General features: G+C 49.1%; 2 protein-coding genes across 5 annotated transcripts; one reads left to right on the top strand and one right to left on the bottom strand.

Moving 5' to 3' along the window:
• The first annotated feature begins 1,087 nt into the window (after positions 1-1,087).
• Blcap (bladder cancer associated protein) lies at positions 1,088-11,207 on the top strand. 2 transcript variants are annotated; one of them, XM_023714832.1, is made up of 3 exons: positions 1,088-1,221; positions 7,351-7,537; positions 9,273-11,207. In XM_023714832.1, exon 3 carries the CDS (start codon positions 9,447-9,449, stop codon positions 9,708-9,710), a length of 264 nt encoding a protein of 87 aa, XP_023570600.1. In that variant the 5' UTR covers positions 1,088-1,221; positions 7,351-7,537; positions 9,273-9,446; the 3' UTR covers positions 9,711-11,207. The 2 variants fall into 2 exon arrangements, with proteins under 2 accessions (XP_023570600.1, XP_004630953.1); XM_004630896.2 differs by lacking the exon at positions 7,351-7,537 and having other exon boundaries at positions 1,092-1,221.
• Nnat (neuronatin) lies at positions 4,236-7,344 on the bottom strand. Of its 3 annotated transcripts, none has more exons than XM_012514690.2 (3): positions 6,976-7,344; positions 5,983-6,058; positions 4,236-5,756 (listed from the first exon to the last, which is right to left on the bottom strand). In XM_012514690.2, the coding sequence occupies exons 1-3, from the start codon at positions 7,237-7,239 to the stop codon at positions 5,527-5,529; spliced, it is 570 nt and encodes a 189-aa protein (XP_012370144.2). In that variant the 5' UTR covers positions 7,240-7,344; the 3' UTR covers positions 4,236-5,526. The 3 variants fall into 3 exon arrangements, with proteins under 3 accessions (XP_012370144.2, XP_004630951.2, XP_004630952.2); XM_004630894.2 differs by having other exon boundaries at positions 5,573-5,756; positions 5,978-6,058; XM_004630895.2 differs by lacking the exon at positions 5,983-6,058 and having other exon boundaries at positions 5,573-5,756.
• Positions 11,208-11,742: the final 535 nt, after the last annotated feature.

Raw genomic sequence — 11,742 nt, 5'->3', positions numbered from 1 at the left:
CTTCAGCAGCCTCCTACTGGTCTCCCTACACCCACTCCCCACACCTTCCGAGCCATGCAGCTTACTGAACTTTCAGAAACCCAAATTTGGTATGAAAATGCCTTCAAGAAACAAAATCCAAATTCATTATGGGATACTACCTACCCTATTCCTTGCTCACTTTCCACCTTCCTTTTGCTTCTCACCTCCACATTGGGAGAAGTTGTCTTGGACAGTTTCCCCTCCCTCATGCTATACAAACCTCCTAATCGTCCTTCGTTGCTTAGCCTAACGGCTATTTTCTTAACGAAGCTCCCCAACTACTCACCCCACACCAGGATCTCAGAATTGTCTCAACACTCTTCTCACAGCACCACTTTCCATGATGCATAATTAAGTATCGACTTATTCTAATGAATATACATAGATAGCGATTGTTTGATGCTTGTTTTCCTCTGCCCACCCTAACTCATTAAGACTGTCACAGCCCGGAGATCAAGAGCAAATTTCACCCACTCCATCTTCCTGCCTTCAGCATTGTGCCTGAACATAGTAGGCGCTCAAGGAACGTACCTACTTCGCTCATAAATGAACACACTGACTCATCCGCGCCCATAAGAATTCGTCAGACACGAAGAAGCTGGGAGAGCCGGGGTTGGCATGTCAGTAGCTTGCCCAAGTTCCAGCGCGAGGAACAGATCCCACGCTATGAGCCTGTATCTTTCCTCACGATGAAAAGGGCACGGGAGGGGACGGACAATGCGCCACGAGAGCGTCCCTGGAGTACCAGGATTCCGGAGTAAGCGCTTAAAGGAAATAGGGGTTTCCACCCCAAGGGTTAAGCTACACTTTGCTCTCCAAGAGTAAAGATCACAATCTGATACATATGCATTAGGGGACCATGGAGTCGTGGCTCGGGGCTGGCCAGAAAGCGCCTGACTAAAAAGTCTTCGTAGTTAAAGACACAGGAGCCACATAATTTCTTAAAGATAGGCATAAAACTTCAAAGGGTCTTCTGTGATAGAAAGTGAGGGAAAATCGAGCGAGAATGACACAATTTGTGCCATATAATCAGGCATTCACCGTAGACAGCATAGCTCCACGAGGGGGTCCTCTGCCGGCTAGCCTGGAAGACGAAGGGGGCGTCTCCTCTGCTTTTGCGGCGTCTGTGCTGAGCTGAGGTGGAGGCAGACTGTGGCGGCGACGACGGCAGGGGTGGCGGCACCATGGCAGGGCTCGCAGGTACCGTGGCGTCAGCTTGCTAGAGACGGGAGAGGCCCTCGGTGCGGCCGCGCCGCCATGTTGTCCCTTCGGGGTCACCTTAGGCGCCGCTGGGTCCTTCACGGGGGCTTTCTTTCCGCGCACCCATGGGTGGGAGCACCCCTGTCTGGCGTCAGGTGATTGCCCTGTTTTGCTCCAGCCTAGGCCTTGGGGATGTTTCCTGGCCCGCGGGTGGGGCCAGAATCCTGGGCTCTCGCTCTGGCCTCCAAGGTCAGCACTCTCCCGGGATGGGGCAGACGGAACGCGGGCGGGGTAGGGGGGTGGCGCTCTGCCGGGTCCCTCGGCAGCGGGCCCGGCTAGTAACAGGCCTGTCGCTCTTTCCCTGCCGCTTCAGTTACGTTTTTCAAAAGCCAGTAGGGGATTGGGAAAGATGGAAGAAAAGGGACCCAATGTCTGGGCGATAGGTTGACACTGCTTCGGGTCGCGGGCGTTAGTCACTCCCACTAACTTTGTATTAAGGCTGGAACCTGTTTCCTTTCCTCCAATATATAGTGAGTGGCCTGCGAGGGCGGCTGAAGGAACGAAAGGGATGCCTGGAAAGGAACATTGGGGGATGGGACAGTTGCTTTTTCCTTCCTTCTTCCATATCTCTTTTTTGTTTTCTCCCAGGCTCCCGTGTTTCTTTTCAGCAATTAATGTTAGAAAACTGGGGTCTGGCCTAGGAAAGAAATGGCTTATTTGTTAATGGGTTTGGATCATCTTTTGTCCCTTTTAGGGAACTGGCATGTTGGGGACGGCTTCTCTGCCCTGCCAGACATGGTCCAACCTTCAGCCTTCTGGACGGCAACATCAAAGCAAGGACCAAAAAAAGTTCCAGCTTAAGTGTTAGGTCAAGTTTATTTTAAATCAGAGATTAATGTCAAGCAAATTAGTTAAAAGATTTGATTGGTAGAAGCTTGGTCAGTTTCTAGTGATCAGATCAGTTCTGTATCCAAAATTGGTTATCTTAAGAGCTGATACCCAGAAGAGTTTAACCTTTTCTCTGCAATATGTTTTAAAGAGGAATCTGGAGTAGGCTGTCTTTTGTTGTCGTTCTCTATCTTTGCACACATGCATTACATTTCAAGCCTGTCACTGTGTGATACACCAGAGCCATGTGTTGCCAGCCTTTCTCACTTCCTGCTCTGGGAATGCTCAGGAATCAGCATCCTGTTGGAGTATAGCCCATTGGGAAGGGAAGAAGGGAGGATAAAGGGAATTATTTAGACTCGTTTAAATCTCCTGGGGGAAATTAAAATTTAGAATCTCCCTTTGGAGTACTGCTCCTAAGACAGTAGATACCTAGTAAACCACTTGTACTAAGCTGCTGCTGGCCCTACAGTTGAAGCTCAAGAAACTTGTCTCTGCCCTGGCCCAGAACAGATTCTTATTCCTTTAATGACAATTCATATACTCCACAGATAGAGGTAACAAGTGTCATAGTACCTCACACCTCTGAAACTTGTGGAACCCAACTACCCACCCCTAGATTTAACCGTAGCTGGTGAGGCATCAGTCCCAAGGGTCTGACCTGTTGCTGGACTCCCACTGTCATTCCACTCTCCTTACTAGTCACTTGCTCTATCAGTGGCCTTGTTAGGGCTGGGATGGGGCAACGGTTTAGGGAAAAGGGACATTTAGCTCTATGTACTAAGGCTTTTCAATAAAATTAGAACATCCTATTGCTCTCTGTGAGAATAAAATGTTTTAATGGTATAGCTTGTGGAAAACATTTTATATTCAAGATGTCCTGTATTTGGATCAGACTTCTTGCCGTTGCCTGGGGATAGAAAGTGAACATATTCCTTCTGTTTTCTCTGGTGAGTTAAGTTTGCTGTCAGAACAGGAGGGTAGGGAATGAAAATGGAAGTAGACAATTATACCTGCTACCTCATTTATAGCATGCAGGCCACCAAGCAGCCCTTGCCTAGTGGAAGTCTGTCATTATACCAAGTCTTGCTGTTTGATGGAGAGAGAAAAGGAGCTTTTCTAGGGTCATCTAGAAAGCTGTGGGAGTACAAGCAGCCTCTGCCTTCTTATGGGATAAAGACCATTGGAGGTGCTGTGTCCACAGCAGCCAGACTCATACTCCTTTGGTCTTCATCCATAAACTGCTCCAACCACTACTGCTTTGTAGCTGAGCTGAGGTTAGAGCATCTGGGACAATGGGACGGGCTCACCCCTAAAGGCTCTGAGGGAATGACAGCCTTCATTGGGGACATTGAAATATATGCATGGCTTTGTGGCTTTAGTGTGGAAAACTACAGAAACTTCAGCCTTGAGGCTTGTCCAAAATACGGGATTTAAGAGGGAAGAGGTGTGGACATTGCCTGTTGCTGAGTCACTCGGGCAGGAAGAGACTTGCCTTACCTTTAGGCTATAGTAGCAGCGTGGCCAGACCAAGAAGGAAGATAAGAGCCTCAGATTTCACATTCCACCCAAGACCTGATGTCTCTTGATTGCTGTTTTGATAGACTGTTTCTAGTATATGGGAATTCTGCAGAATTTTAGAAAGGAACTAAAGGTGCGAGGTGACCTGGCTGGGTTGCCTAAGCTGATTTGATTGATTGCAAAGCCACGACTAGCCAAAAATCTGTACCCTTTGCCCCATAATTCTGATGCTGAGGGAAGTTATAAGTCTTTAGAAGTGCTATTGATTGGGCAGAGAAACTTAAGGCCCTTGATAGGGGAGGGAAATCCAGGTTCAAGGGGGTGAATTCCTTTATACTCCAGTGTGACAACTGTGACTAAGGGATTTGAAGAGGCAGGAAGAGATTTATGACCTTCCAACTCCCTCCCTTCATGTTGACACAGGGACATATAAAGCCCGAGTGAGATGAGGCCGAACAGGTGGCAGGGTCCCTTTGGTGAGCCAGTTAGCTGAACCTCTGTAAAAAGAACCATGCCTCACTGAGAAGGAAAACGGAGCAGACAGCCCCCAACATCCTTGACTTGATGGCAGGGGAGAGCCCAGGGACAGGGAGCTGGTAAGTGCACCCATAAGGATAGGGAGGGTACTGCTAAGCAGGGAACTGGCACTGGGGAGAATTAAGTAGGATAGAGGTTTCAGGAGTGAGACCCTAGAAAGTAGCAAGATCAGGCTGGATAGCCTAGGAGTGGACCTGGTAGCCACAGGGCCTAGAGCATTAAGCTGGGTAGACATGGTGCCATGTCACACCTTTTATCCCATACTCATTGTCCAGACCAGTGTCCCTCTGCCCAGGGCTCATTTCTTTGGGATCCCTAAATAGAAGTCTGGATTATGGGGAGGAAGAAGTGATCACATATTGTGGGATGGAACGTGAAGATGGAGGGTAAATAAAGACCTTTATGTCAGAATAGTGTTGAAATGAAGCTAGGTATGTGATAGTTCCAGTTTATTCACATTTTATCTCCCCCTTCTACTCCCAAGCAGTGTGTCTACTCTACAAGTATTGTATCAGCTCAATGTTAGAAGTATGTGTGTGTGTGTGTCATAAAGACAAAAGAAGTCCCACAGACAACTTTTTGGTGTGCCTCCACCACCTTGCAGGTTCATAGGACACTACAAGGTGGGGGGGGGTACTGTTTTTTATTTTTGTAGAGGCGGTCCCTGTCCTCCAGGAGCTTACAATCTAGCTGGGGAGACACAACTAACGCACACGTAAACAATCAGTACAATTAGCAATTACCACAATATTGACAACTGCGTGAGACCAGGGAAAGCAAGATCAGTGAGGGGCAGGGGACTCAGAAGGTATTTTAGTAAAGATGGGATTCATTAACTGGTTGAATAGGTCCAAATCAGGTGGCACATTTTTAGGGATCGAGATGGGCTTGGGGGTGGTATTTGGGGGAAGGAGGAATCAAAGGAGCAAAGGCAGGAAGGCTGGAATGCATACATGACACAGGCAAGGGTCAATGAGAGGACCCCACTCTTTCTGAACCCTCCTCCCTTGTCCATGCCTTCCAATCCCTCTCCATGGGAAGTGAGTTGATGCCTTCTCTGCTGCACTGAGATTCAGGGCTTCGGCTGGTGATGTTGGAATGTTCATGCTGCTGGTTGTCGTGTTTCAGTCTCCATGGTGGTGCCTGCTGACATGGCCATTACTTTGGGGCTAGGGTGGTACTGGCCCGAGTTGGTCAGATGAGAATGTGATGCCTGTGCCCAGAGATCTCCAGGATCTGCTGCTCCCAACCCACTTTCCTTCCTGACCCGCCTGGCAAGGGGACTGGTGTAAAGGGGTTGGTAAAGAATCTGGTATCGTCGTCATTGTAGGTGCTGCTTCTTGGGGGCCTACTGGCCCCTCACTGACCTTGGCAAGTGCTCCTCTGGCGAGGGAACACAGGGGACCCCCCATTCCTGCGCGGCACTTGCTCCCATGCTGGCTGAGATGCACAGGAGCATCTGGCGATAGGGCCGCCCAGGGCTGGGAGCTGGAGCCTCAGTTGGGGGCTCGCTGCCTGCGCTCCCCCAGCACCTGCCGCCCGGTCCGGGACACCGTGTACGCCAACTTCTGCAGGGAGTATCTGAACACCTGCGGTGAAAGACCCACCCTCAGTGGAACGCTACTACAGCCAGTTTGTAGCGCTGCCCTGCCCACCCCTGCCCCACCCCCTGCCCCACCCGCCTGTCCAGCATAGGCCAGAGAGGTGGGTGCCGGCGCAGCTTGTCCACGAGTCAGGGCAGCTGGAGCTTTTCCAACTGTGCTGAGAGCTGCATGGCGGCAAGCTGATTGGACCCACAACTTAGGTATACCTCACTTCTCGCAATGGGCTGTGTCCCTGAAGGATTTCGAAAAGCGAATCCTACCCAGTAAATGCAGCATTCCAGGAACACCTTGAAGGAAATACGTGATTCCTTTGGCAAAGAATTCTTTTAGCAGGGAATTCTTCCTGCAAAGGGGGCTTTTAGTGTGGATTATATTATGGGCAAAGCACTTCTGATTTATTTTTATGCAAAGCACGTTTGCCTTAAAAAAAAAAAAACAAACATTTTAACCTTTCTTTGGAAGCACTTTTCCAACCCTTTCCATTTTTCCTGTGAAGGGCTTTTTCAAGTCTTAATTGTTTTATTCAAATTGTTTTTATCCAATTAATTTTTTTTCGTTATCGCCTTTGTCTGATGTTTTCCTGCAAGGCGCTTTGTCTAATGCATTTTATCAGCTGCTTTTATTTCATTTCTTTTTCCTGCAATGCACGTTTTCCCCCGTTGACTGTTTTGTATAATTTGTTCTTGTGCTCTTTTGTGAAGTTTGTTTGCTTGTTTTTTGAGAAGTGTCTTTTTCAAATTTGAGAAGTGTAATTTTTGTCTCATTCCCGCAAGCGCTATATGATTATGTATATATATATATATATATATATGTATTTTTTAAAAAGAAAATTAACCTGCAATGCGCAGTATTTTTAAGGCAGAATTTTTTGCTAGGCGAGCTGTAAAGTCTTGAAACACACAAGTGCCCCGCCTCCCTCCTGGGGTTGAGTCTGGGTGTAGCAGTTTTTCTTACCACATAGGTCGCTAAAAGCCTCGCCGATCATCTGCGGCGACCGCCGCACCCCGAGTCTTTGTTCCCGGCCGGTGCGGGCATACTGGGGAGGGTCTGCATGAGGATGTGGGCGCCGGGAAGCAGCGAGGGGCGTGCCGCAGCGGCCGTTAAGCAGACATGGATCGCGGCAATCGGAATAGGATGGGTGTAGGAGGCGGCATTCGCTACGCGCGCATCGGGAGACCTCCCGCCCTAACCTCTGCACACTTACCTGCAGTAGCACGCGAAAGATGTACCAGCCGATGATGAGCAGTTCAGCTGAAGCTGCCGCCACTGCAGCCATGGTACCAAGAGTGGTGGGTGGGTGTTCGCGAGCAAGGGTTCTTGCCGAGATCCAGTGATCTCTCGGAGTCCGCTGTTGCGCGCACTGCTGCAGCCGCGATTGCCGCGCCTTAAGTATCTGTCTGCTGCCTAATTGCGCATGCGCGGTCGGGGTGGTATTTCCTGAGGAGGGGTGGCCGGGGGCGCACCTCATTCGCTAGGGGAGAGAAAAAATCTATCTGCTCTCTCCACAACGACCCTGCCTCCGAAGTCCCATCTTAGTCGCTTTCCGGAAGATTCCACTGTAATCGTTTTTGAATTTCAGAGTAAAATGGAGGGGCGCCTACACAACTGAATAGAGCACAGGGTAGTTGGTGCAGACCTCTTAGTGAGACGCCTCTCTTTCCAAGTCCTGAGCTGCAATTTGAGCTCAGCCCAGCGCCAGAATGGACCTCTTGTACCCTGGAAAATCAACATTAGAGAGGGGTCATCTGCCCGGTAAAGCAAAAAAGGTACCCTTTCCAAGGCTTCTTTATAGGGTACTGTTCAGCACTCTTCCTGACATCCAGTGAGTTTTAAGCTCATGCCTTCTGCTTCGAGCGGGTCCATTAGTACATAGCTGTACATTTTTAAAAATTTTTTGTATTTAGTACAGGGTCTACAGGGTCTCACTATGTAGATCTGACTCATAGTGATTCTCCTGTTTGCAGCCTCCCAAGTGCTGGGTTTACAGGCTCGCGCCCCACTCCACCCCCCAGCCCAGTCTCAGTTGAGGTCTCAACGCGCTCTGGGGGCGCGGCCAGCGCAGCACGCTGGGGATCGAAACAGGACACGGAACTCTGCCTAAGCAGGCGCTTTAGTCCACTGAGCTATCTGGTCAGCCCTTACATTGATTCTTTATATCCTGCCTCTTTGTGGTAGTGAGAATCGGGGTCTACTATGGTAGCAGTGGGTACTGTAGGGAGCTGGGCCAGGGTGCTAACTCTGGGCTGGGAAGCAGTAGTGTCTGTTTTGTAGGAGTGGTGCAGGAAGGATTGGCGCCTTTGTGTGCCCAAAAGAATGAACTCTAAAAGTGTTTAGCAAGTTCCAGTGTGTTTGCAGGAGGATAATTTTCCTCCAGATGGATTGTTTGAACCTCTGTCTTCCACTCCCCCATAGCAAGACTCAGGTGTTTTGCTGTGGCTGCTAATGGGGATGACTTGTCATAACCCTATTTCAAGCTATATAAAGTATCCGAGTGCTTGTCTTTTGTGCACTTGGTGCAACACAGGCCTGGGGAGTCCCTCAGAGTGCAGCAGAGTCATTCAAGGAGCTGGGCTTTGTGGGCTGGATCCCAAAACACAATCTTCAAGAGGACCCTGGCACACTGGTGGCCTGTTGGAAGTACTTCTCTTCAGCAAGCTGCCTGGCACAGGGACCAACTGGCGTTTGTCTCTATGTGTGTAGGAAACTAGTTTTGTTTAAAAGATCACAGAGGTCACGTTCTATACAATGTAGAAGCAGATGGGGGTGTAATGATCCAGTGTATTTCAGACAAAGTAGCACAGTGATTTTTCTGCCTACACTGACTTTGAAGAAGTTGGCTGGTTTTGATAAAATGATACTGGCCTGCTTGAAAAAGATAAACTCTGCCCAGGGTGCCATCTTTTTGGTGCCATCACTGCCATGGCTTCCAGGAGTTTGCTATGATCCATTACTTGCCATATCCAGCCTGCAGTGCACTCCTGCCTGCTTTAACTTACCATGCTGCCAGAGCATGGCACCTACAGTGCAGTGAGAAACTAGATACAAAACCCTTAATTAGCATGTGGGGGCACAGCACAGAGCCCATGATAGTCCTGTGGCAACCACAGGGTGGTATTGTGAGGTCTGGGCCCTTTGAGGACAGACTGCAGCCTCAGGAGGCGATACATGATCTCTGCTGGGCAGGGCCCAGGCAAAGCCAGTCCACTGTGTGGGACCATGCCAAACAGCTCTCTTGAGGTGCCCCTCATCAGTAGAAACCCAGGGGAGATATCCTAAGAGTCTTCAAGGGAGATATTCCAGGAGGTTTCTGGAACTGGTGACAGGAGAGGAGTAGAACTTCCCATGGGTGGGCAGGGAGGAAAGGGCAATCACATTTGCTGTTGTTAATCATGATCCATTTTCCCAAATAAGTATACATTCTGTTCCTGTTTTTTTTTTTTTTTTTGTCTGTTTGTCTGTCTGTTTTGTCTGTTTGTCTGTTGTGTTGACTTTTCTCTTCAGGATCCCTGCTGCCTTGGTGATCCCAGGCTGACAGCCAGAGAGCACAGCGGCTCAGCTCCTGGAGAGAGGGTTGAAGAAAACAGAGGGCAGCCACCTGCACCCACTGGCTCCCATTAGGTCGGTTCCTGCAGCGGTGCCTGGCAGCCTTGGTGAAGGCCCTGCCCGACAGAGATCATGTATTGCCTCCAGTGGCTGCTGCCTGTCCTCCTCATCCCCAAGCCCCTCAACCCCGCCCTGTGGTTCAGCCACTCCATGTTCATGGGCTTCTACCTGCTCAGCTTTCTCCTGGAACGGAAGCCTTGCACGATCTGTGCCTTGGTTTTCCTGGCAGCCCTGTTCCTCATCTGTTATAGCTGCTGGGGGAACTGTTTCCTGTACCACTGCACTGATTCCCCACTTCCGGATTCAGCACATGATCCTGGTGTTGTGGGCACCTAACAGCTGTCCTGTTAGCTTTCCAAGAAAGCAGAAGACGGGAGGGGAGGCATTGACATAGGTCATAAAGCATTGGAGTTTCAAATCCCGCAGCCCTGCGGGTATCACATTCCTGATGACGCCTTTTTGGCCTGTGATGTTTTATCCTTATAATGTGAATAATGGCACTGACCGGTGCTTTTATTGTAGAGTCTTGTAGTTGTGGGTGGTCTTGTGATTGTGTGTGTTCTGTCCCCATCTGGGTCCTGGTTGACAGGGTGGCCACCCCTTCGCCTCATTACTGCGAGGAGCCCACACCCATCCTGATCAACCATCCTGGCTTGGCCTGGGCAGATAAAATGCCAGTCTCATTGTCACTTCTGTGACTCCTTGTCAAAATCTCCCTTCTTCCCAGAATGTTACTGACTCCTCAGCCCCTCTCCTGGTTTCCCTTTAGTTCTCTTCTACTACTTTCCTTTTTTTGGGAGCAGCTGTCCATGACAGGGCTCATTTTTGCACTTATCTCGAATTTGAAGAGATTGCTGACGCCCGAAAGCCTCGCTTTTTCATCCTTCTTCCCCTGTTCAACAGGCTAGACATATATATATATATATATATCTATCCACAAGCCTCCAGTATTTTCTCCACTTCATTTTTAAAAGAAGCAACAGATAGATGTTGCTCTTTTACCTGGGTGTCTGGGCTCATGCTTCGAGCCCCACTTCCTTTACTCTTTCTCCTGCCTTTCTCAGCCATCCCGAGAGGGGGGGCCTTGTGTTTCCTGTGCATGCTCTGCAGGATGGAGGTATGATGTGTTCACGTAGACCTAGCAGTCCCCAGCTGAATGAATGGGAAAGTATTTGTGGGATGCATAGTAGCCATAATCCCCTTGATAAGTGTTTGGATCCAATTTTTTTGATGTGCTCTGTGTGTGTGTGTGTGTGTGTGTGTGTGTGTGTGTGTGTAAATACATGTGTATATTCCTTTTAAAGAAGCTTTACAGAATATGTTCTGGTTTTGAAGTTTAGCAGTAGCTAGCTGTAGTAGGTGCCACTGCGGTTTTATTTAGCATGGGGATTGCAGAGTGACCAGCACACTGGACTCCAAGGTGGTTCAGAAAAGACACAAGGGAGCAGCAGCCATCAGCCTCCCCCCAGGAGCTTCTTCATTCCTGCACATGTAGACTACCTTTCGAAGAATACACAGGAAGATTTTGTGACTGTCACTTGCTGTTTTTTTCTCTGCGCTTCAGTAACGAGTGTTGGCAAACTAGACTTTCTCTTGGCCTCTCCCTATTGGGAATCCGCATGATTGTCCTTCCAGTAGGAACCATCCCTCTCTCTGGCCTGAGGAGGAGGGGAGGTGCGCCAGGCAGAGGACAGAAATGGAGGCAGTCCATCTAGGAAATGGGACTGCAAGGCCACACTTGTGAAATATTTGGACTGCTGTTCTAGAGCTTTTATTTCTGGTGTGTTCGTTGCACAGCTGTTTGAAATGTTTAATAAAGCTTTATAAACTTTACTTTGTGGTTTTATGTATGTGGCTGCAGTCCATTTGGGTTGTGGTATTGGATTTCTAAGTTGATGGGGGGAGCAGGGGGAAGCATGAAGGGGCTGAGTCTTTGGCGCCAGAGTATCTTACCCCAAAAATTTGATCTGCTCTTTGGAGAGCAGATGGTGGGATGGGGGAGGGAGGGGCAGGCCTGGCAGTAAACAGGAGGGAGTCTGAAAAGTTTTCAGAGATGAGACATTGGTGTTTCTCAGCTCCCATGGCTTCCCGCCTGAAATTGTTCCCCTCCATAGGAGATTTGAGTAACTGATCCCTTGACAAACAACTTAAGACAGCTGGAGCTCTAATCATCAAGGATTTTTATGTGCTGTTTTTGAAGTAGAAATACAGTGAAACCCTTCATGGCATTTCAAGTAGAAAAATAAATAAGACTGACTGTCCAACCAGCAGACTTAAGTCATGGCTAGAATAGTGGTATGGATCCCTGTGGCAGATGCGCACATGGTCCCGTGGCCATGACCTGTGAGACAAGGTGGGGAAGCTTGTG

The sequence above is a fragment of the Octodon degus genome, unplaced genomic scaffold (genome assembly GCF_000260255.1).
Source record: "Octodon degus isolate 3935 unplaced genomic scaffold, OctDeg1.0 scaffold00037, whole genome shotgun sequence".
Classification (NCBI taxonomy): domain Eukaryota; kingdom Metazoa; phylum Chordata; class Mammalia; order Rodentia; family Octodontidae; genus Octodon; species Octodon degus.
Note: the sequence above shows the minus strand (reverse complement) of the source record. Positions and strands in the feature narration are given on the sequence as shown.